This window comes from Equus quagga, chromosome 4 (assembly GCF_021613505.1).
Source record: "Equus quagga isolate Etosha38 chromosome 4, UCLA_HA_Equagga_1.0, whole genome shotgun sequence".
NCBI lineage: Eukaryota > Metazoa > Chordata > Mammalia > Perissodactyla > Equidae > Equus > Equus quagga.
Genome location: NC_060270.1, coordinates 79,590,682 through 79,617,043, shown reverse-complemented (window position 1 = coordinate 79,617,043; position 26,362 = coordinate 79,590,682). Strand labels below are relative to the sequence as shown.

At 39.2% G+C, this 26,362-nt stretch overlaps 1 protein-coding gene across 1 annotated transcript in view; it reads left to right on the top strand.

Moving 5' to 3' along the window:
* The window catches only part of ZRANB3 (zinc finger RANBP2-type containing 3), a 215,719-nt gene extending 190,142 nt beyond the window's left edge, over positions 1-25,577 (top strand). The window contains exons 13-21 of the mRNA XM_046657892.1: positions 1,148-1,535; positions 4,223-4,420; positions 8,039-8,130; positions 10,977-11,078; positions 12,271-12,413; positions 18,722-18,832; positions 19,893-20,295; positions 23,183-23,314; positions 25,230-25,577. Of these exons, the coding sequence (XP_046513848.1) occupies positions 1,148-1,535; positions 4,223-4,420; positions 8,039-8,130; positions 10,977-11,078; positions 12,271-12,413; positions 18,722-18,832; positions 19,893-20,295; positions 23,183-23,314; positions 25,230-25,328 (1,668 nt within the window). The 3' untranslated portion in view covers positions 25,329-25,577. The remainder of the gene's footprint in view (positions 1-1,147; positions 1,536-4,222; positions 4,421-8,038; positions 8,131-10,976; positions 11,079-12,270; positions 12,414-18,721; positions 18,833-19,892; positions 20,296-23,182; positions 23,315-25,229) is intronic.
* Positions 25,578-26,362: the final 785 nt, after the last annotated feature.

Here is a 26,362-nt window from a genome sequence, read left to right as displayed (position 1 = left end):
GCGTAGTTTCTCCAAGTGGCCTGGGCTTCCCTACAACATGATGCCTAGGCTCCCAAGGCGAGCATCCCAAGATGTAAAGAGAGAGAGACAGAGTGCCAATAGCCAAGTGGAAGCCATGTTACCTTCAACGACCAAGCCTCAGAAGTCTCACAGCGTCACTTTCACTGTATTCTGTTAATTGAGATGGTTACACAAGTCCACCCAGTTTCAAGGGAGGGGAACACAGACCCCACCTCTAAACGTAGGTGTGTCAATGTCACATTGTGAGAAGAACATGTGAAATGGGATAAGAATTGGTGTGGCTATCATTGGAAATGCAGTGTGCCACAGTGTGTGTCCACCATGGTACCCAATTGAGGCCCCAGCAAGACTTCTCTAAAACTAACTCATTTAATTTACGTTAACTGCCAGCTAGTTGATCATAGAGATAGGTATCTTCCTTTCTTTAATAGGAGGCTGAGATTTATATATTGAAAAGATGAAAAACATGAGATAGTGATGTAGCTATTCTTAGAAAAGAGAAATATATTTCTTGAAGACAAGATAATTATTAAAATGTGTCTGTTAAAGAAGTTGTTCTAATTAATAGCTTTAATGCTATTTGAAAAATGCTCTCTGGTCAAGAAAACATTTTAATATGAAAAACATTGTTTATTGACATTGTATTTATAGTTTGGGCATGAAAACATTTTTCAAGGTTCTTGATTGACTTGAAATATTTAAACACACAATCGCCTCTTTTCCCTGACATACATCTAGAGCAGATAGTTTATGAAGTGTATTTTTATGAGATAACTTCTATAGCCAAGTTACCTAACCTCTAAACCTGGAGTCCTCCTCTGAAATATGGGAAGAATAATAGTACCTGCCTCACAGAGCTGGCATGAGGATTAAATGTGCTAGTAAGTGTAAAGTGCTTGGCACGTTGTAAGTGCTAAAATAAAGTTAGACACAGGAAATATATGGATGTGTTAATGGTATCTTGCGTATATGTATGTATCAAGAGTCATAGCGTAATTGAATTCATTTCCAACAAAGTAGTCAAAAGACAAAGGAATATGGTTAAGGAAAATAGTTTGTTAAGCAGTTTCGTTTAGAAAGAGCATATTAGATTCTCCTTAATTTGATAACTCTTTGTCTTTCCTAGTTTGAAAAAGAAAAACAGCATGATATTCGATCATTCTTTTCACCAAAACCTAAGAAAAGACAATTGGTGACCTCTTCTGATGAATCACGGATGTCACAGGAGGAAAATACTGTAATGCCAGCAGACCCTGGAAAAATAGTTCCTAAAGATACCATTGATTGTGAAAGCAATTTTGAACCTGAAGCTAAAAGATTGCGATCAGTCGCCACCGATGACCGCGGCAGTCCCCTGGAGGAGAAACTGTCCTGGCCCCAGCAAACCAAAGCTCCAGGCCAGGCAACCCCCCCACTCCTCCCTGGAAAGGGCTGGCAGTGTGGTTTCTGCACCTATATCAATAACTCAGTGTTACCGTATTGTGAAATGTGTGAGAATCCTCAAGGTAGTGCTGGTGAGTACATGAGGGTGACCGTGGCGGGGCTGGCAGTGGTGTCTTCAGGTAACTGACCTGTGCTTTTAGAGATGACAGCCGTTATCAGAGGTTAGTGTGGCTCGGCACTGACTGTAGCTTTTAAGCTAGAGTAAGAACTTCACATAGTGAAGACTGAATTTATCCCCTTGTGGAATGTGAAAAGCTCCCAGTTCTGTCAAGAATGTATATCCCCGAGTGTCTGAGACATGGCATTAATTTGGCACAAATGGACATTTCTGATTAATGCCAGCAGGAAATGAATTCAGTGGGCAGGAATAGAAGCTCTGTTGCTATGGCAGCAAATATGCTTTATAGTCATAGACCTGCTGTTTTCTTTCCTCTGTAGATAATGCTTGTTTTTAAAGAAATTATAGTTATTTTTGTTTAAATAGCAAAATAATTCAATGTAGCTTCTTTGCCTAGTAAAATATACATGGTGCCATGATTCTTGCATGACAAATTATAAATATTCCCCTATAGATCTTCTTTTAAGAACGAATTTGATATCTGTTTTTAAGTTTATTCTTTTCCAAAACATGCTATTTTAAAAGTAGAAATCGTAAACATACTTCAGAGTATGTTTTTATAGCATGATACACCATCTTTTATTTTGTTTTTGAAATGATTATTAATACCTGTGGTGGTCTTAAGAAAAAGATCATTAGTATTCCTTTTATTTCCAATTTTAAAGACCATTTTTATGGTAACTCAAAATGCCAAGTTGACACTTTTGGAAACTGGAAGAAATAATTTTATTTTCTCTGTTGTAATAGTTGTACACATCTACTTTTCAGTCATCTGGGAATTCTTGAGAGTATTGACATTAACAAAGACTCCACTAAGATATAAGTTCTGATACTGCAATTCCTTCCTGCCTGCCTTGCTTCCCTCTGTCTTACTTTTGATCTGAAAGGAAATGTAATCAGTAGCGGAGTCTTTCCTCTTTCAATTCTGGGTGTTCCTACCAAAATGACAAGTCTGCCATCTGGGTTGTTATATTTGAAATGTGGACACCTGTTGTCTATGAACTAAATTGGAACCACAAGCTTATTCCATATAATATCTCTCACAATTTGCATTATCTCATTCAATTTCCAACTGCTTCAGGCAATAAAAATAAAGTATCTCGTGACTGCAAAATAATGTCAGTTCACGTTAAGTATATAAGTTGAGCGGTTTAGCAACAGAAATCGTAGTTTAATAGGGTTTTATAGTTCTGATTTTTCTTTGTGATACCAAGAGCAACAATAAAAATGTCTAAACCCATGATTTAATTAATTCTCAAGCAACCTAAAGGAAAACAAAACACCTTTTGTGAATATGAAACAATATTCACAAACGATATGAATTGATTAAAGAGAAATGCATATCCTAAGTAACAGTGATATTACTGTATATAAATATAATAATTATTAGACTAATATCACTACACTTTGGCAAAATTATGTCCAACCTTGATTTGGATGCACCCCGGAAGTTGAAAATTCTAATTAATTCTAATTCATCTAAATTTTTTTTGTCCAATGCCTGCCCTATAACACTTTGAGGAAATGGTAGAATCTGAGAAGTTAAAGGAGCAATATTAGTTCCCATAAAATACCGTTGCATAAAGGTGGCTAATGCAGTCTCTAGTACATTAGATAAAATTTGGCATAGTATTTAATGAACACTAATATTTGTCAATAGGTAACACTTCTGTCATCTTTGTTCTTAATACCGGTTGTTTGTACTTGACATCTTACAGTTCATATCCCCAGACTTCTATCTCTCACTTGAATTCCAGATTGGATATGGCCAGTGGCCTATGTGACGTCTCCACCTGGATGTCTAATAGGTACCTCACGCTTAACATGTCCAAAATGGAATTCTTGATTCACCACCACCACATTTAACACTCAAATCTTCTCTTCCCTCATCTTCCCTACATCATGCTAAAAACCTAGGAAGCATCCTTGATTCCTCTCTCTCCTCCCACACTTGATCCAGCAAGTTCTGCTGGTATAACCTCTAAAATATATCTTGATTCTAGCCACTTTATCTTTATTGCTACCATCCTACTGGAAGCCATCATTCTCTCTCTCAGACCTCAGGAACCTCCCTACCAGAGCCCCTTGTGGTCCATCTCTACACAGCAGCCAGAGTGACCCTTAAAATTTTAAATCATTATATTCCTTTGCCTAAAGCCCTCTAATGGCTTCCAGTTACATTTAGAATCTAATCCAAGAATACAGGCCCCCGGGCCAGGCTTCCCAGATTCATGCACAGCTCTCAGCTCAAATGGGGATCCTCCAAGCACTTTTACTCCCTTCACCCCTTCTCCTTACTCAGAAAAACCCTGTTTTTTTCTTTCTCTGAAAAGCCCCTATTTATTTGTTACCCGTTTATTTCTATCTCTGCCACATAGTGTGGAATCTCCAGGAAGCGCAGAGACTTACCTGTCTGGTCCCTTGCTGCCTCTCCAGTGCCTCGAGTAGCACTTGGCATTTAGTGACTCCCAGTGACGTTTCCAAAGAATGAGCAAATATTGTTGACTTTGTTTCTTTTTTATGAGACCTAGCTGTGACTTTTTTTAAACTTTACTTTTTAGACTTGGCTTAGAGTAAATGATGACTTTATTTAAATTTATATGTAAATTATTTGTTTGATTTTCATAATTCTACAAATAGATAGCCTCAGCTATCCCCAGGATAAAAACAGAAAGGAGAAAGATGATTCTCAGAAAGACACCTCCAAAAAAGTTTGGACTAGTGCTGACTGTGAAAAACGAGTCCTTGCACAGTCAGAACCTGAACCTTTGGCTGAGAGCAAGGAAGAAGTATCCAAAATCGAGATGGAAGATGGAACCACGCCCAAGCCAGGTGATGGTAAGTCTTGTTTCCATTTCTAGCATCCAAATAATAGCCATGTACTTAGACATGTAATACTGTTAGTAGATTTGTGATTACTACCTTGTTCCAGGTTTGTTCTATTCTCATTTATATTAAAAATACCAACCATTTGTAACCACGTACTTAAACACCAGATGGCAAGAAGAGCAGAGCTGTTGGCATTCAGACATTACACAGAGAGTAGGACTGATACATAGCTGCACGCACTGCCCCCAGGCCTGTTGCCCAGCCTCAACCAAGCCTGGCCCATGGGGGTGGTTTTGATATTTGGGAGGTTCTTCTGGACAAAATTGTAAGATTGACAGATTATTAACGGCCACTTAGGAGATCATTAATCCTCTACACATGAATTTCTTTTAAATGGCTACAATTAATTGGGATATTTTAAATTTAAGAGTTTTTTTTTTTTAAGGAAATGTTTTTAAGGAACATAATTTCAAGACTATGTGAATCATGACTGTACTTGGAGCCAACCATGTAGCGTTTCGGATTTATTTACTTCTTGGTTGATTCCATTCATTATTTATAGCTGTGATGGTTGGCAAATACCAGCCTGTATGTCATACATCACTATCTTTATGGGCCAGCTGGCAAAAGATTGTGAGTACTTTTGAGTAGTTTCCTTGTTACTCAGTTAGTGACCATAGTAACCCACAGATTGATGTTCTTATTATAACAACCCCAGAATTGTCAAGATGTCGGACTGTTGAAGTTTTTCTTCTAAATCAATTGCTATTAAACATAGATATAATTTGCTGTCAGATTCATAGCTTTAAAATGAAATGTTCATTTAAGAATTTCTGAGCTCAAGGCATACTCCTTTCTTCTTTCCTCAACCTTCCTTCCCTCTCATTCCTCAAGGTCTTCCCAAAGAATATCTCAGAAGGGATCCTGTTTAGTCTGTTAGTTTTAAGGGACTTTAAGTAGACTGTGTAGACTCAGGTGGGGTATACCTTTTATGTCTCTAGTTTCCTTGTTTCTGCTGTGACAATCCCCCAAGTGCTGATGAAGCTCTTGGAGGACAGCATATGGCTCAGTGCACTAAACAGCAGGCCCAGAGTCAACAGCTGGCAATTGTCATCAACTGGGCTATGAGTCTCTTCATCTATTGCCAGGAAATTCTGGCTTGGTAGGTGTACTTCACTTGGTAGGTGAAATTCTGGCCCCTTGAGGAAGACATATATTAGTTTTACTTACAAATGCTTTTCAAAAATCATCAGACTTTTAGAAATTCTATTCTGCTGGTGAAATCTGCGTTGGCCTCATCTACTCCAGACCATGCCAGCGTTGCCCCTATGCATATCCCCTCTTCCTTCTTTGACTTCTCAGATCACTGGGCTAACTCCACACAAGCGATATGCTTCCCATGTCCCCACTAACATGATTTCCGTGAAAAACAAATAGAAGGAAGAGGAGGCACTCTATGTTCGAATGTTTATTCTATCCGCATGTGCTCTTTTAGAATTAGAGTGGTGTGTACTATGCTGGAACAGTAACTTTGTTCTAACTGGAATTCTAGGGTCTGAAAGGATGGCTGCATCTTCAAAAGATGCATCCTCTGTAGTCTCAAACCATTAAATTACACTTCATAGAAACAATGAAAAGAAATGTGTAACCCAGTGTAGCTGCTAGCTACCAAGAATATCACCTGATTTGGAATTGTTCCTATAATGCTTTTTGTCAAAAAATGATCTTTAAGCATTAAGGCATTAACTGTAGTTCTTCAAATTTGAAGACACAAAGATTATGAGATGAATGTATTTTATGTGCATTAAGAAGGAAAAAAACTGCTAATTAAACTATGACATAATACTTTAATTATAGACCAGACCAGGTCATACCACCTTCTGTTGCTTTGCTGTTTCTTTCATTTGTTCTTAGGGATTTGGCATTTTCTCCTGCCTTTAGTCAATTGCTTGGCATGTAATAGGCAACCCTTTTGCACATCTCGGTATCCAAATGTGAGACAGCTTCCTGTATTTGCAGGGATCTCCTTCCTTTAGGCCTGTAGAAGCACTGAGTTACTCCTTTGCAAGAATATGAAAAATTTTGGTTAGTCCTCCAATGACACATTAGCCTCTTTAATATCAAATTTATTTGATATGCTCTCCTGCTCTGTATCCAGTTTTTCTTTTAGTATGCATGATAATTTTTCAGTTCAATACCAAATCATAGTGAAACATTTTGAACATATTTTAAAGGTAATTAAACTCAACACATGTAGTGACAACAATGCTGTACATACCTCAAGTGTAGTGTTAAAATGACAACAGTATTGGGGCTGGCCCCGTGGCTGAGTGGTTAAGTTCGCGCGCTCCACTGCAGGCGGCCCAGTGTTTCGTTGGTTCGAATCCTGGGCGCGGACATGGCACTGCTCATCAAACCACGCTGAGGCAGCGTCCCACATGCCACAACTAGAAGGACCCACAACGAAGAATATACAACTGTGTACCAGGGGGCTTTGGGGAGAAAAAGGAAAAAAAATAAATTCTTAAAAAAAAAAAAATGACAACAGTATTGTAGTTATGAGTGAGCTCATGCATGCTCAGGCAGTGAGAACTGCTTCACAGCTACCACCTGGCCCAAATTGATGGGAAAATGCCACGATTATTGACTATGAGACTTGCCAATTTCAGAGATGTTAAAGTGTGGGAAAAAATGTACATTTTTGAATTTATGAAATATGGGAATAATCCACAAACCAAATTTGTAAAGTGACCAATGGCTTGATTAGAAAAATAAAAATATGATGACATTGCCAAGTAGAATGGCAAACAAATCACAGAATTCTAGATCTGGGAAAATACTTTAAAAGGTCACTGAGGAACTGTGGCAGAGGTTAAAAGCACAGGCTTGAGCCCGATTACTGGGCTTAAGTCCTCTTACTTGTGGTATGACCTTGGGCAAGTTAATTTGCCTCAGTTTCTTCCTCTGTAAAATACACTACTTATTTCTGAGAGGTGTTAACATATGTACTTAGAACACATTGTAAATGCTTAAACTGTTAACTATAATTATTATTTAAATATGTTTTGATGAGCCTATCTCTCCTGCAGAATATATTGGTCAGTGGGACTGAGAAAGGAATAAATAAAAAGAGATTATCAGAAGAGAAGCTTGTTCACTCATTTCCTTTTGTGAATGTGAGGCATGAGGTCATAGGGAATCAGGCATTTAAGTGGCCCTTGACATAGCTATATTGCTGCTGATAATTAAAATGGTGCTCATTCAGCCTCACCTTAAACCCACTCTAGCAAAAGTCTAGATTTCGGACCGCTTCTAGACTGATAACTCCTGGTAGCAGGAAATTCTCCCTTATGCCTGACTCATATGTTTTCAGCTAATTCTGAATTTGTTTCTTTCTTGTTGAGTCATTAGCAAAAGTACAAAGCAACTGGTTCCCATACAAGCCAATATGCTCTTCAGTGGCCTACCATGGAAGTTTTATTTCAAGCCCAGGCACATGTTCTTTGTCAAATATGTTGATAAATTTGATACAGCTATTTCATCATTCTAACCTGCAGAAGATTAAAATAAGATATTTTGGATTAAGGCTAGGTAAGCCTTCAGGTTCTCTTTTATCTTCTTTATTAGAACAGTTGAAGAGCTCAGACACTTTGCCAGTGTATGACACCTTAATGTTTTGTGCAAGTAAGAATACTGACCGGATTCACCTCTATACTAAGGTAAGCATCATGTGGATTCTGTAGCTTGAAACATAGAAAAGCCTTTATTTTTCATGTTTCAGTGGAGATATTTAATTTTATTAATAAAGAGATTGGCATCTAGTTCTTTTCCTCCTTAATGCTAATTCTCAAATTCCTGTGTTAAATCTGAAGATGAAGAGAAGCTGACAACATACAGTTAAGAGCATAGACTTCAGGGCCCGAGTGCCTTGGTTCAAACCTGGTACTAACTGTGCAATCTTGGACACGTTACTTACCTGCCCTGTGCCACAGTCTCCTCAGCTGAAAGAGTGGAGAGGAGTTGTTGCAAGGATAAAATGAGCTAATTCCTGTAAAGCACTTAGCACAGTGCCCAGCCATAAGGAACTCTCAGTGAATGTAGCCGCAGCAGCAGCAGCATCTTTGCAAAAGCCTGAGGCTGCCCATCTGTCTTGAGCAAGCTTTGTGAAGCTTTGCTAATATGATCGCTCAGATTCCTGCCATAGCCTACGTTAGAGGTGCCCAAACTTTTTAGTGTCAGGTCCTCTTTACGCTCCTAAAATTTGTTGAGGACCCCAAAATATTCCGTTTATGTGGGTTACATCTATTGATATTTACTTGAAATTAAGATGAAAACACTTAAAAATATTCATTTATTTAAGAGTAGCAATAATGTAAATATATTTATATCAATAGCATATTTTTATTAAAAATATTATTTTATAAAACAAAAATAATATTTAGTGAGAAGAGTGGCATTGTTTTACGTTTTTAGCAGTTTTCTCTAAAGTCTTAATGGAAGACTGTGGGATGCTCATATCTGCCTGTGCCTGGAAAACTTCACCATACATCGGTGACAGAATGCAAGTGAAAAAGGCAAATTATGTTTTACTATTATTGTGAAAACACTTTTGACTTTGTGGATCCCCTGAAAGGATGTTGGGGACCATGTGAGAACTTTGACCTGGGGGAACTAGTGTGAGTATTTGAGGAAAAATTTGCTGCGATTATATTACTTTTACTTGATCTACAGTTTCAAATTTCTAATCTTTATAAGTAAAGTAAAATAATATTTGTAACTTTTTAAACTCATGGGCCATTCTATTGAAAAAATGCCGTTTTTAAAGATGACTTGTGTTGGAGCTCCCCAAACTCAGTTACATGTTTTCTACTAAGCCAAATATAGATAGAAATAGATGGTGTGCCAGGTAATAATTTTCAGTTCTAACTGAAGATTAGAAGAGATTGCTAGAAGATTAGGAGATGACCAGGATCGTGAATACCAGAAGTCCTAAGCAGCCTCCATTGTAGGACCACAGCCAAGAGAGACACCAAGAATGAAGCCAGGCAGTCAACAACGCTCCTCTTAAAGGCTTGGACCCCTGTCCACCACGTGAAGCCTCTAGACATGGGGAAGCACAAAGGACTCCTCTGCTCATCTAGAGGCAGGTCTAAGTGCCTGAGCCACCCTCATCCCCCATGTTGGGGGAGCTCCAGGCCATGCTTCTCAGACCATCACATGAGAGTAACAGAGAACTGGTCCCCAGAAGGGCTTGAAGGTCAAGAAGCCAAAGGATGGACACTAGGCACAGCACACCATAGGAATTCAGAAGCCCTTTAAATTCTTTCAACTTTTTGCTCTGTACAATGAAAGCTCTGCATCCTAAATCACCTCATCAGTGTTTTTACCATTTTGGGCAGAGACAGGAGAGAAACTTCAAACTCCTGGTAGAGGGTAGAGTTTGCCTGCTGCCTAGCCAAATACAGTGACAGCCTCGCTGACTCATCTTTTGGCTCTGCCACCCAGCCTGTATAGCAGGGGCCACCTCACATTCCTAATAGCTCTCTTAATAGTCTCAAGTGCTTTTTGTGTGTGTGTGTGCTGAAGAAGATTAGCCCTGAGCTAATGTCTGTGGCAGTGTTCTTCTACTTTATATGTGGGTCACCACCACAGCATGGCTGATGAGTGATATAGGTCCGTGCCCAGGATCCGAACCTGCAAACCTGGGCCGCCAATGCAGAGTGCACCTAACTTAACCACTATGCCACAGGGCTGACCCATAGTACATTTTTATGACTATTCTAAATACTTATATGTCCCATTATCATAAAATGTTATTCAGTTAATTTTCTAAATAGGAGACACTCAGCAGATGAAATGCCACAGATCTTTTCACAGATAGAATAGAGTTGAAAAGGAATCTTTCCTTTTTACCTTAGAAGAGCTGAAATAAAATCTAGAAGTAGAAATTTGGATAAAAACCCTAGTTCACTGCCTATAAGAGGAAGAGCAGTAACAGATGTTTATCATCCTATGTCGTATTAACAGTATAACTCTAAAGAACTGTTCCTTTCAGCCAAAATCCCAAGTCTAATTCGGAGTTTAGAATAAGTGTTGCATATCTAAACTTTTAATCTATATGTAAGTACTTTTGTGTGTTTTTTCCAAAGCAGCTGTGGGAACTGTAACATTTCTTTTTGGCTGAGAGAATTAGAATATAGGTTCAACTATTGTTGATACAATAGATTTTTACAAGCAGAGACTCTTCCCTTTAGTTTTGTGAAAGAAATACTTCATGTTTAAACCTTGTGTTTGGTTGACTACAGCCCTCTACATGGCATTTTTTACCCTGAAGAGTGAATGCCTTGGAGGCATCCAGGGGGCAATGGAGAGCTTGGCCCCCCTCCTCCACTCAGAATCCTTTCAGGGCAGCTGTGTGGGTGGAATCTTGTCTGGGATGTGCCACCTCAGTTTGTCTTTTAGGAGACTGGGCATATGATGCCATAGTACAGTTCTTTACTTTTAAAATAATTACTGGTGCCTACAGACAAAATGGATTAATAATGCCTTCCTAATCTATAATCAGGATGGAAACCAGATGAACTGTAATTTCATTCCTTTGGATATAAAATTAGACCTTTGGGAAGATTTACCAGCAAGCTTTCAGCTGAAACAGAATCGCTCCCTGGTAAGAATAGCCCTATGCATTTGTTTTAAATTAAAATTTGTTGAGTAATTTTAATGACTATTTCAAGTTTAATAAAAGCAGAGTTCTTTGTGGCCTGTTGCGGAGTCAAATCACTGGTTGCATTATAAGCAGTCCAGGCAGTTCCCTTGAATTACCGTGGTGCTAAGAATAAATGTGAAATCTGTTTCCTTGGCAAATGATCACACCTAGGCTTGCTGTTTCTGTGGATAGAATCATCCTCACATCATCTAATTTCTCATTCACAGGATTAGCAACTGTGATATTTGTATCTGACAGAATCACATTTTATCTTTGAAGGTTAAGTCCTAACAATGACAAATTCTGAGAGCAGGGATAAGACCATGCTGGGTGACTCTCAATTCATTGTCAGAAGCACCAGCATGCAACTGCAGGCCGGGTATCTGCCGGGGAGGCGTTAATTCTGATCTGTGGCCAGTTTGCCTTCGCTGCTAAGAAGGGTCAACATGTGCAGGGCCTGACCCAGCAGACAGTGTACCACTTTTTACAAGAAAATAATGATTATGTTTTTGCCCTGTGAGTGGAAATCAAACATTGCCCATGGGTCAGCTGCACCTCTCTTAAAGCAAAACGTAGCAGTGAGCTATTTTCTTTGGTGTCATCTAATCCTGATTCTCAGATTCCCAGAAAATAGCCAGTTACATGTAATTGACTAGTAAGTAAGAGTAATGGTAACCCTAATAAAAATGTGCCAGATTTACTGATGGCTATTTTCCTGTGATAACTCAGATAGTTAAGAAGAAAGCAATTCTCAGATGTTGCACTGTCCTTCTGTCACCATTGCAAGACCTGCTGTCCCCAAGACTGGTTTTGCCTTGGCCACTGGTGGGATATGTGCTTCCGACAGCTGGACCTCTTTTGGTCTCACTGAGTGCGTTATTGCTGTCGCTCCCTCTGTACGTTAAGGACATATGCTGGCACATTTCATGTCCTGAAATGTGCTTTAGGGAGTCTTTGGACTGAAAGAGACCTCTGCAGAACTGGCCATAGATATTCATAATAAAGATATGAGACTGCTTCAAATTGAAGAAAGCCTTAAATGGTGAAACTCAAAAGCCTATTTTAGGGGTATAATAAAACATCAGTTTTCTGATAAGTAGCCTCACTTTCAAAGGTGAGCTGTTCATTTTTTCATTATCTCATTTTCTGCTAGATTCTGAGGTTTGTTCGAGAATGGGGTAGTCTAACCGCCATGAAGCAAAAGATAATCAGGAAAAGCGGGCAGCTGTTCTGCAACCCAGTTCTTGCTCTGGAAGAGATCGCAAAGCAGCAAAGCAAACACAATAGTACCAAAAGGTATGAGTTGTCTTTCTTTTTTTATTTTGTATGTTATTACTTGTCATGGGTATTTCTACAGGGGGGTCTGAGGCTTTTTATGTAACCACTAATGAAGTCCTGATGAGGTAAGAGAAATAAATTATACGTAAAATGACAGCTTATCTTATAGCAACATAATTAAATATTTTGCGGATTTGATCAAATCTGCTGGAAAAGATCCGGCTGTCTGGACCTTGCGCACCATGAGTCCTGCTCATCAGGAGGGTGCCTCGGGGCCCCATCTGCCCTGTGCTGCTAGAGTGTGAATCTTGGGTGCCATGCAGCAGGGGAGCTGGTTCTATTTAATGCACCAACACCCAAGTGGTGGGAGGTACTATTATCTTGCCCAGGGTTGGGAACAAAATAAAAGGAAAGGCTAAGTGTCTCGCGTTTGTAACTGTTTTGCCTTTATCATTACAGGTCCCTTCCTAATCTCTGTACTCTTACTTTCCTTTCTTGGCATCATAATCATCTTTGCCTCACTTAGGTAGTCTCCTGCGTGATCTCAAATCCCCATTCTCTGTAGACTCTTTTCTCAGCACGAAGCAAAGATTCTCAGGAAAGGCAGTCAGTTGTTCTGTTGCCAAACTCTTGCTTTAGAAGAGATCGCAAAGCACCAAACCAAACAGCCACATTGGCAGAAGCAGCCCCTGTCGCTCTTGCTGTCTCCACAGACCTGCAATCTCTCTTCATCCTCACATCCCGTCATTTATGATCTCTAGCCTTTTCCATCTACACAGGTGAAAGAAAGCCATCAATGGTATACGAGGGGATGTGGCTGATCAAATAAATTATAACCCCATACAGTGAAAAATCTCTTCTGCTGTTTCAAAATATGGCATGTGGTACATTCATGTGTAAGAACAAGGAATGATACTTGTGATAAATTATTAAGGGTAAAAGTAAGTATAAAAAAGATGGAAATACAAATATATGTAATTGCTGTTATTGACGTAGAAAGTATCTGGAAGGATACCTTAGAAAATCTTACCAGGGGTTTCTCTAGGACAGTGGTTCTCAACTGGGGGCAGTTTTACCCCCCAGGGTGGCAGTGTTGGGGGATGTTTTAGTTTGTCATGATTAGAGAATATAACTGGGGAACAGCTAGTGGCTAGAGGCGTGGGATACTGCTAAATATCCTACAGTGAACAGAGCTGCACTCCCAAACAAAGAATTACCTGTTTCAAAATGTCAATAACATGAGTGTTGAGAAATCTTGCTCTAGATCATGAGATTAGGGGAGTTTTGGAGATGGTAGGAACTTTATACTTTATGCCAGGATCACAAATTCAAATGACTAAAAACAAATCAGGAACCATAAATGAACAAATGAGATCAAGTGTAAAACTAGCAAGGATGGGGTGGGGGTGGAAATTTGGCAGACTGGAAAGTGCATAACCCAACTGAAGTCGTGCAAATTCAGATTTAAAAATAAAATACTGTATGAGTCAAATAAAGCTGTTTGGCTAGTTGGATTTATCCGTGAGCTGCCAGTTTTGTACTCTTGCCTAAACTCTTCTGTACTGGTTCACTTTTTTCCACAAGCATGTATTACTTTATATAGAATATACATGTTAAATATATGTGTGTATTTATCCATATACATACACACACATCCATATACGCACACATATATAACAAAAAGCATGGTGCCTATTTTATTCTTCTCAATACTTCTTCCAGTCCTCTCCATTTTCTCACTTTTGTAACCACAGTCTTAGCTGAAGCATTGGTCTTCTCTTTGCATGATCCTAATTCCCTTCTTAACTGAATTTACAGCCCACCCTAGCCATTTCTAGACGTGTCCCATTGTTTCTTCTCCATCAGACATGGACCACTTACAGAACCACCTGAGAAAGATGACTGAGTCGTAAAGTCAAAAAAAGCAAAAGTCATAAAATCTATACAAACCAAAGTCAGATACACAGTTTTCTTTATAAAATTATATGAAGATGATATATTAAAGATAAAACTTGTGTTAACAGGCAGCAGAATCAATAATTATATTTGTTTCTTAAGTGCTCGCTCTGGCGCAATTGGAAGATTAGATTGAAAGGACAAGACTCAAAGTGGGGAGACAAGATGCATTTGTTTTCTATTGCTGCAGTTAACAAATTATCACAAACTTAGCAGCTTAACACAGCAGAAATTTTAAAATGAAAAATAAAGGAAGAAAGAAAAGAAAAAAGAACAACGGAAATTTATTATCTCACAGTTGTATATAAGTCAGAAGTCTGAGTTAACTCTACTGATTTCTCTGCTCTGGATTTTATAAGGCTGAAATCAAGATGTCAGCCAGCTGGGCTCTTACTGATAGTGTGAGAAGAATCCATTTTCATGCTTATTCAGGTTGTTGACAGAATTCAGTTCCTTGTGGTTGTAAGACTTAGGTTTCTTTGCTGGCTGCCAGCTGGGGGCTGCCCTTATCTTCTAGAAGCTTCTTTCTAGATCAAGTTTATGGGTCCCTACATCTCAGGGCTAGCAGTGGTGTGTCAAATCTTTCTCATGCTCAGAATTACTCCCTGTCTTAAGGTCAGCTGATTCGTAACCTTAATTACATCTGCAAAGTCCTTTTATAGCATTACCTAACGAGTGATTGATTGAATACCAGGAATCCTAGGGAAATATCTTTAAAATCTACCTACCACACAAGTTAAAAGACTATTATAGTAAACCTGGAAAAAAACAGTGAGGACTTATATTAAGGCATTAGCAGTGGGAATGAAGGAAAGAGAATGAAGAGAGGTGTTAAGGAGGGAGATCTAGAGACCTTGGTCACTGAGCACAGAGAGGGAGGGCTCCAGGGAAGTTGACCCAGTAGAGCCATGAAAGGGAAAGCTGTGTACCTGCGGGGGAGTTGGGGGGGATGCTTTGAGGAAGCATGCTGGTTCCTGCTGTAGAACCGAGTGAGCCTCAGTAAATTGGAGTAACTGTGTGTCTCTGACAGCAGGTGTGAAAGATGGGGCTGCACAACAGCACTGATTGATTGAAGTCTGTATGAGGAGCAGTTAGAACTGGGTGCCTTTCCCTCCCACTGTCCTACCAGTTTACTTTCTAGAGAAACCGAACCAGAGAGGCGCCAGTCTTGGAAACACCAGGTTTACTGGAGATGAAGGGAGATGCATTATGTTAGAAACTGACACTCCCCAGACTACTTTCTTTGCTCAGTTTCCAGAATACCAGCAGCCACATTTTACTTCCTAGGCAGGAGATTAGAGGATTCATCTCTGAAAAAAATGGAATGGTCTCAGAATAAAGACGCATAGATACTGATGTTTAGGAATTCCCCCAAAAGCAATGGCTAGATCTCCAACCAGATTATCCTCCAGTGACATCCACCAGTTTTCAGGTCCCATTCAAGCTTACAGCTTTGCAGTCATCTTTTGAGTAGCTCACTCTTAAATATGAATGGAAGCCAAGACCATCAGCCATGGTTTCAGTGCCTAAGTGAGTTCCCATTTGTCAGAGGCAGGCCTGATTCAGTTGGAGCCTTAGGATGCCAACTGTTTATCCTCTAGCCACAACTCATCTCCAAAACAGGTCAGCAGCCTATAGCCCAGCATTGTTTTCATGGATTTGGGCCACTTTCCAATGCACACTCCTGCTCCCATCCCTATCCAGGAATTACTTTAGTAGGCTACATTCTCCCTTCCCTATTTGTCAAAATTGAGATTTACCATAATCCTATTGAGAGTTGGTATACTTACATGAACTTCCTAGCAAACCTCAATGGAAAACTAAATATTGGTAACTCACAACTCCATTTGAAAAGTTGTCAACAACTCACTTTGGGGTTGATTGATCTATTTCTCATGGTTTCCAAAAAATTGTGCTTAAACTTCTTGTAGGAAAGGTTATTTTTAGTTCTTAAATCTCTGAATAGATTCCTCAGCATTTTTTAAAGTACTGAATTAGGTTTCGAAGCTTCTAAACATTGAATAATACCTGAGGCAAGGCTTAATGTCCCCTTGACCCTCAAAGCAAGGAAGCTTTTGAGTTCACTTAGAATCTACTGAACTACTTCAGCAAAGAGCTTTTGTCAAGGGAATAAAATGGTTGAAGAAATGGGGGGAGAGGGGAAGTTTAGGATCTAAAAGAGCAAGTTAGAGAATTCTTCAAGAATTCACTGTGCTTCCTTTTTGCTTTAGGAAAGCCACACAAGTGGAAATGCATATACATGAAAAGCTAGTCACTCTTCCTCTTAATAGGAGAAATGCAAATTTAAAGCTATAATGAACTACATATCACCATTAGCAGTGATTTTTCTTTTTTTTTGAGGAAGATTAGCCCTGAGCTAACATCTGCTGCCATTCCTCCTTTTTTATGCCAAGGAAGACTGGCCCTGAGCTAACATCCATGCCCATCTTCCTCTACTTTATATGTGAGACGCCTGCCACAGCACGGTTTGACAAGTGGTGCATAGGTCTGCACCCGGGATCCAAACCAGCAAGCCCCAGGCCACTGAAGCAGAATGTACAAACCTAACCGCTGTGCCACCGGGCCAACCCCAGCAGTGATGTTTTTAACTGACTTACCTTGTGCTAGTGAAAGTGTGAGGAAACAGGTGCTCTCGTTCATTCATTGCTGCTGGACGCATATATTGGTACAAACCCAAAGGAGAACAATGTGTCCAAATCTATCCAAATTTAAAGCACCCAAGACCTTTCATGCGGCAATTCTACTTCTGGGAACTTATTCTATGTCTACTTCATGTGTAGAAAATACCATGTATAGGGATATTTATTACAACATTGTTTGTGGTAGCAGAGGCTGGAACAACCTACATGCTCATTAATCAGAGACTGGTTAGCTATGCAACCATTAGGAAAATAGGGCAGCCCTGTGTGTACTGATAGGGAAAGGTCTCTGAGATGTATTTTCAGGTAAAAAGAGCGAGGTGAGGGTTAGTGTGTATATTCTGCTACCATTTGTTTTTAAAAATAAAAAGTATCATGGGGAGTAACTGCTAATGAGGACAGGTTTTTTGTGGGGTTGATGAAAATGTTCTGGAATTAGGTAATGGTGATGGTTGTACAACCTTGTGAATATACTAAAATGCACTGAATTGTAAACTTTAAAGTGGTAAATTTTATGGTATGTGAGTTATATGTCAATAAAAATACAGAGATAAATAAATAAATGGTACAACCTATACACAGAGAAAATAAACTATTTCTCAAAGGATATATTAAAAACTGGCAGCAGAGGGAGAGGGGGACAAGAGGGATGGGAATGGAAGGGGTCCTGATTCTTCACCAAATACGCTGTTGCTTGCCTTTTCAATTTTTAAATTTGTGCATGTATCACCTAATCAAAAAATTAATAAAATAGTTTGTAAAAAGAAAATCTGTTAATTATTAAATCTATTTCAACAACATAAGAGCACATTTCTAAAATTTTACCTACAATTACACAATTCCATTGTGATTTAGCTCTGATTTTATTATCAGACTACTGAATGGAGAAGTACTTAAAAATATGAAGAAAAATATGTTTAAATGAATTAAGAAAAAAACTACAATAGGTATAACTACCAGAGAAACTGGGCCATGCTAATTAGAAGGAATTAATTGGCTAATTGCATTTCACCTACTTAAATTCCCCTGTCACCTTTAATTGGAATAACTTTCATCTTTACTTCCAGTCCCTAAACCATTGTGTGGTATTGATGGTGTTGTGTTATAAGATTCTGAATCCCACATCAAGAGTGGCTTTCTTTCAGTGGAAGATTCCATAACCCCTGTGTGGGCCAATGATAGTGGGAACAACCTTGAGATTATAGAAGATGTGATTGAACCTGATTAACTAAAAAGAGAATCACTTCACCCGAATTCGCTGATACACTGTTATAGCTGATTAAGGTGATTTGAGAAGCCTTGAAGAAAAGGCCAAGAGGGAGGTAAAAATGCAATTAGAGATTTTCTGCACAGCTTGGCAAGCTGTTTACTGAAGGCTGTCAGTTGTGCATGGATTTGATCATTTCTTATTCCTACATCCATTCCTTTTTTATCCCTAAGTGAAAATTGATCCAAAAGATATTGAATAGCTCTTGAATTTCTTAGAAAAATAAATCTTGAGAAAACTAATTTGGAACAAAGAGATGTGTTTCCCACATGTGGAGACCAATGTAAAGGGAGAAAATTCCATTCCCTAACTTTAGTATTAGCACAGTGAAGAGACTGGTATCTTGCTTTTTCTCCGGTTGGATTTGCAAGGAGCAGTGCGAACATGAAATAGAGAAACTCTTATAGGACAGAGGAAATCTACTTAATGTGTAATTGTTTTAGATATATAACCAAAGAAGATGTTGCTGTCGCCTCGATGGACAAGGTGAAGAGTGACGGGGGCCATGTCCGTCTGATCACAAAGGAGCCCAGGCCGTGGGACTCTTCCACAAAGTAAGGTTTTATTTACCAGTGGAGTATAGAAGGACTAAGACCACTCCTTTAAAGTTGTGTATTCATTTTTGTAATACTTCACCTTTGTTTGGCCATTTGACAGGTCACAAAGCTTTCACAATAGAGTAGCTCTTGAATCCTCCTAGCAAGCCTGTGAGGCACATGATTCCTCACCTTAGAAATTAGAGATGAGGAAGGATGCTGAGACCAGGTGGACCAAGTGACCTGCCCTAGGCCACTAGATGCTAGGAGACTTGAGGTCAAATCTGGGCTCTGCCTCCCCATCTTGAGTTTTTTCTGTCATAAGAAGTTTTTCTTTTAACACTTCGAACGAACAGCTATGGAAATAGGCAAAGCAGCTGTTGTAATTCCCATGTAGGACTTTTCAACATAATTGAATAATGTACCTTTTCCTTTTATTCTAACAAATTGAGCTCATGTCCTATCAGGTTTCATTGCTAATTTTCGTTTTATCAACTGAGTTTACCTGGAGGAGGCACCTGTTTAGCAAGTCTACTGTTGTGGTTCCTGTCGACGCTGTTAGCTACCTGGTTCTGTCACTTTATGGATGTGAAGACTCTGTGTCCTGTAGGGCAGCAGAAGCCGGAAGAAAGTGTGCATGGGAGACTTTAATGGCCTCTCTGTCCTGTGGAGGTGTGTGACCCGGCACATGTAGAGAGCACGACAGCCACTACTTTAGTTGGGCTTTTCCACTCGCCTCCTTTCCCAACCTCAAGAAGCATTTTCTGTCTTCCCATTTTCCTACTTCTCCAGATGTCTCACAGTCTGATTAACTTGAAGACATCTAAATTCCCAAGAGAGGCAGCATATTTGTATTCAAGATAAATTTTTTTTAACACACCATTCTTTCTTTTACTTGGCATAGAGTGTAGAGTGCTGACTACAGCTATTTACTTCCACACTGAGTCACAGAATCTGTGGGCCCCATGTTTACTGATTATCAATATAGAAATTTTGAAGACCTTTATATAAAGTAATGACTATTTAGACTAGAATCAGTGTTCTTTAGTTACCTAGTCACTGTTTTGTTCAATTCTAGAAAATTTCTTAAAGATGGAGCCTGTGTCCCCTTTCTAAATCCCTGCACAGCCCAAGCTGATCTCACTGTGGAGCCTTCTACATCCAAAGGCTATTTGCAAGCTGTGGATAATGAAGGAAATCCCCTTTGCCTTCGCTGTCAGCAACCCACTTGCCAAACTAGGCAAGAGTGTAAAGCCAACGCTTGGGATTCACGCTTTTGCTCTCTGAGATGTCAGGAGGAGTTTTGGATTCGATCTCATAACAGTTACCTGCGAGCCAAAGTATTTGAAATTGAACACGGTGTGTGTCAGCTCTGTAATCTGAATGCACAAGAACTCTTTTTACGTCTGAGAGATGCCCCTAAAGGTCAGAGGAAGAATCTTCTGGATACTACCTGGACCTCAAAGCTCCCATTAGAACAGGTAAATTATAATCATGGGACAGAGAGAAGGCAGCATTGTACTGAGTGATGAATATTGATTCTCAAACTTTCTTTTTTTAACTTTTTAATATGGAAACTTTCAAACATATATACAAAAGTAGAAAGAATAATGAACCCATATACGCATCACCAACTTTAACAGTTATCAACATTTGCCTTCATTTTCATCTGCCCTTCACCTCGATTCCTTTTTTCTCCTGGAATTATTTTAAAGCAAATTCCAGACAAGGTTTTACTTCACCCTTAAATACTTTCATTATGTATCTCTCACATATAAAGACTTTCTTCTTCCCTCTCTCTCTCTGTCTCTCTGTCTTTCCTCCTTTTAAGTATAATCCCATACCCCAATACACATTATCACACCCAACACAATTATAATTCCTTAATTATAATAAGTCCATTAAGTCCAGTAAGTTTGGGTTCCCAGATTGTCTCAAAATGTCTTTTTACAGTTGCTTTGTTCTAATGAGGATCAAAATGTGACCCACACATTGCATTTGGTCATTACGTCTCTTATGCTCCATTTAATCTATATCACCTCATCCCTTTTTTTACACCATTAAAAAATTGGATCATTTGCCTGTAGGATTTCCCACATTCTGGATTTGTCTCCCTGTATCCTCATGGTGCTATCTGACATGTTTCTCTATCCTCCTGATTTCCTGGATAATGGTTATAAGATCTAGAGGTTTAATCAGATTATGATTACATTATTTTGGGAAGAGATCTTAACAGATGGTACATTGCATTAAGGACACCTATGGTCTGGTTGTTCTACTTTTCATGATGTTAATATGTGGCAAACAGATAACCCCCAAAATATAGTTCATTACAATGAGAAGGAAACTTATACATGTTCATCCCACTGTAAAATGTAATTTATTTAAAAAAAAACAGTATTCTTAACATACTATTATCAGTATTCACTTGATTTCCAAAACTCAGTTGGGTTTCTAATGTTCTGTTCTAATCAGTTATAAATTTCAAATGAGAGCAAAATGTATAATTTAGGGGCCAGCCCCGGTGGCATAGTGATTAAGTTTGGCTCCAGTTCGGCAGCCTGGGCCCAGCTCTCCTAAAAGAAAAGAAGAGGAAGATTCGCAGTGGATGTTAGCTCAGGGTGAATCTTCCTCAGCAAAAAAAAAAAAAAAAAAAAGTGATTTTGTATTGTGCTTAATTAAAAAAAAATCACTCCTGAGCTACACTGCCCACTAAAATATTGGATAAATTCCTGCCAGTTAGTCAAATCATACATTTTTATTTACCTAGTATTGCTGAATTATGACAGAATTAATTAATAAGCGTTTCTGCAAAGATAAATTAGTGTGACTTTGAGAGCTAGGGAAATATACTATTTCCCTAAGGACAATCAGAGTTCCTGAAAAATCTTCTGGTCTAATTGGTGAGAGACATGTTGTACCCATCCCAGAGGTGTCACCAGACTCCAGTTTCTTTTTGCTGCCAGAGTGTGGAGGCTTCCAGAGGACGCACAATGAAAAGACTCAAGGACATCTTGAAAGCAGCCTGTCCAGGATGCAGAAGTCACATAGTATACATCTAAAACAAGAACACAGAGAATAGGGAGCACCCCGGGGCTCAGAGAGGGGAGGACCAGTCGGAGAGGGAGTGAGTCTTTCAAGAGGTGAATTTAGGATGTTGAAGACTGACCCCCAGTGATTTGCCATAGTATTACTGGGAAGAACAAAGAGGCTTCTGGATCATAAAGTCTGTCAGAGTGGAGACTGCTCAGCAAAAAAGAATTGGTTACAAAAGGCAGGACCAAAATGGATTTTTTTCTAAGAATGTGCCATTTGCTTGATGCACAAGACTGCCATTTGTAGTTGCTTCTAACAATACCAACCTCAAAAATAAAAATCTATTTATATCTTCTAACAGAAGTTGGGAAGTCCAATACAGAAGAGAAAGTGAGTCAGTCTGTAACAAAGTTCAGCTGGACAAAGCTCGCTGGCTCCTGGGCTCCTCTCGGTCCAGACACTGGTGATCAGGTCCCTGTGCTGTCCGTGGGCCTGACGAGCTTCCTTACAAGGGCTCTGGAACCATGTCACAGGTTTCCCTGGCCGGCAGCCATGAAGTTGATTGTAATTTCTTCCTTGTCCAACACCAAGGAAATAAAAACAACTTTCACACTCGTCTTTGTGGTATTTAAACAACTACACTGCTGTGCAGTGAGCTGGTTTTACCACCTCAGGTAAAATGTTAAAATACGTCCCATTCTAATGTGGGTCATTACTAGTTAAATATAAAGTGTGTATATGTGGACTGGCCTCAATAATGGCCACTTTCAATGGACATCTTTGTTTATTCCAAATATGCAAGATACAGAGGTTTGTTCTAGAAATTTCATTCCAGTCCATGTGACTTGGCAGGCTCCCAGGTGAATAGCATAAAAGTTCAGGTGATAGCTATTAATATTAATATTAAACTGTCACTGGTGTAGTAACAATTGCATTGAAGGTCAACAGTTAAAGATTGTCTGAGTCAGTAATATTCAGAAGGTTTTAATTTCTAGTCTGTTCTTATTCTTTTCTCAGTTTGGTTTTAGTGACTCTAAAAACTAGCTCAAAGGTGCAGAAGGAACTGATTTTTCCCAATCTGTCAGGAGTCTTAGTATTTTATACTTGCTTATAATTTTTTCAAAATGAGTTAGGTAAGGGAAACAAACTTTTTCAGAAACATATTTTATTGCTTTCAAATTGCTAAGCTAGGGGATTTTTCCTACTCATGATAAAAGCTATAAAAAGCCATCCTAGTGTATTTTTCCCAGTGATTTTGCTGTATAAACATAATGGCACAACGTAAAACCACAGTGTATGTCGGAAATTGCTGATCTTGTGTTCTCATTGCAGCTTAATGAAATGATAAGGAACCCAGGAGAAGGGCATTTCTGGCAGGTGGACCACATCAAGCCAGTGTCCAGTGGAGGAGGGCAATGCTCCCTGGACAACCTGCAGACTCTCTGCACGATCTGTCACAAAGAGGTCAGTGAAGCTCACAGGCATGTTTGACTCCATCCAGGGACTTCACATTGCAAATTGTGCGTACCAGTGTGGAAGATTATGTGGATGGATCCGTATCCCTGGTCTGGGATCCGGGATTCATCACCTAACCCTTGAGTTTCCTCTTGAGGCCAATGTAAGTTCTCAGTCACAGGTGGAAGAGAAACTGCTTCCCTTTTAATTCATTCTAGGACCGGGGAATTTTCACCACCACCTAGAACAAAACGAATACAACTTGCATATTGCACAGTCTGGAAGAGACCCGGACCCTCAAACCAGAAGTTCGGTGAATTAGGGCCGTGGCATATGTTTGTATCTACAGCCAAATATGTCCTGAAATATCTGAGAACATTAATAAATTATCTCTAGGACCAACTCAGTTCAACATGCAACAGTGCACTGCTGGCCAAAGTATGAAACCCAGTCACCTGGGCGCATCTTTGGGCAATTACCTGCTGTTTAAAGCAAAAGGAAAACAGTGACATAGTATTATCAGCTAAGATGAATTTTTAACAGGCAGTTAGAGGGAGTAGGATCTGCCTCTTGAGATAATCTTAGAAAGAAGCATATGCTCAATATGCAACTTTGTATCCAACTTTCTTTTTCACTTATGGCAAGATTTAAGCATTCATAATGTTTATCATCTAAAATGGCTGCATATTAGTCGATTGAGTAGATCTCCACCTAGTTTATTTAGCATTCCCATAGTGGTGAACGTTGAAGTTGCTTACATTTCTTTGTTCTTATACATAACACTACCAAGCACATTTTTTTGGTATATTTACTGTTTTTTACATTTGAGGTCGTTCCTTAAGATAGATTCTCTGATATAAAATCACTGAGTCAAGTGTTTGAATATTTTTGAGACTATAGGAATTTATCTCCAAGCTGTTTTCCAAAGGTTTGTACAAAATCAGTTATGCTCCTCTCACCCATCAGTGAAGGAGAATACCCATTTAACTGCACTAATTAGTGCTAATGTGATGGGAGAAGAATGGTCTGCCATTACTTTGTTTACTAAAGACCCAGATGTTTTTGAAAATGCTAATCAATAGTATTTACACTTTTGAGAACTGTTCAGATCCGTTACCAATGTTCATATGGTATGAGGACTTTCTTAGTCTTCTTTTAATATTGTAGATTCCTCAATTTCTTCACAAACATAATTTTTACGTAAATGGAATCACATCATAGAGGCAGGGGTTTTTGTTTTTAGTTTTAACCCTCTTTTCTCTCCCCACCTCTTCCACCTTGATCACTTCACAGGTACATAGACTTCAGTTGAGAAGAAAGTTATCTGATTTCTCAGCTGTGCATATTAGCACATTCAAGACCTACAGGAGAATTAAGATATAGCAAAAGAAAATGCCGCCCCTCTGTAATCACTTTTTCAGATTCTCATGAAAAACTTTATTTGTGGGAGCAGCAGAAGAGTCTAGTTCTGGTCTATCTCATTTTGTTTTTCTGCATTGGCTAGGCTGTTAGGTTGGGAATGGCCTCTGAGCCCAGAGAACAGGAAGCAGACAGGTCTTACACGCACTGCACTCGGGGAAATACCAAGATGCCTTACAAGTTCCCACATGGATGAGGAGAATCATGGCCTCCCCTGGTCCCCAAATGAGGGATTCATGGTCTCACTGGCTAGCAAGACATCCCCCAAAGCTGTGTGTTTTCTCCTCAGCATCTGGTCCTAAGTGAACCGAGGACCTCAGGGCATGTCCCAGAGCTACTGGGGTCCTCTGCTTGCAGTTTGGTAACGCCCCTAATGGCAAAGACTAGGAAATGGGTGTGGTGATAGTGTAGATTTTCCCACACTAACAGAATACAAAATTTTGAGTTTCTGTAACCAGTACTTTTTTCCTAACATGTGTACACGTGCATATTTTTTAACTTTTAGAGAACTGCCAGACAAGCCAAGGAAAGAAGCCAGGTGAGAAGACAATCTCTAGCATCAAAGCACGGATCAGACATCACACGGTTTTTGATAAAGAAATGAAGTATAAAACACTTAGAATGGATGACAAATGGTTTACATGTGGAGGAATTCAGCACATTTTTTTTTCACGTTTGTCTAATATTTTCTGAGTAAAAATTTGCAGAACAAAAATCAAGAATTCAGCTTCCCTTTTCATAGTAAATGCTTTTCTTTTGAAAGTTTTGTTAAACTTTCATTTCCCCGGGGCTGGCCCCGTGGCCGAGTGGTTTAGTTCGCGCGCTCTGCTGCAGGCGGCCCAGTGTTTCGTTGGTTCGAATCCTGGGCGCAGACATGGCACTGCTCATCAGACCACGCTGAGGCAGCGTCCCACATGCCACAACTAGAAGGACCCACAACAAAGAATATACAGCTATGTACCGGGGGGCTTTGGGGAGAAAAAGGGAAAAGATAAAATCTTTCAAAAAAAACTTTCATTTCCCCAGCTGTACCTTAATCATGGTATTATACATAGATTACATTTGAAAAATATACTCTCAATTACTTGAGAAATACTGCTAGATTAGTCTTGGTTCTGGACTGCTGTGTATATAAATGGAACATTGCAAAACCATAAGGGAAATTTTGAGGGCAAATCATCATTATTCAGGAATTCTGGGCCAAGTGTGATCAGCCTGCTTAGTATGCAAGAGAAACTCTTGTTCACTAAATGCCTCCAAAATGGAGTTGGGGTACACATTTTGAGTGTTGTCTTTTTAATTTCTTAGCCAGTGTCTTTGTTGAAAAGATGCTTTTGAAAATAAACTAATTGGACCTATGTTGTTTGTGGACAATTTGGGAGTTCTGGGTAGAGTAATTGTTAAAAATATTTAAAAACTGAAAACATGAAATGTAAAATGCCACTAAAACTTCATTTTTTAGTTAGTTTGTTTTAATGCATAAAACTAGGCTTATGGTCAAAGCGCCCTGTCTCCTGGTTATCATTTTCTGTTTTTAAAATCCTGTCTTATTAAAAGTATATTCATGGTACCCCTTTTAAAAGGGGTGATGATGATAAAACTCTTTATAGTAAAGCATGATCAGATAGAGATATATGT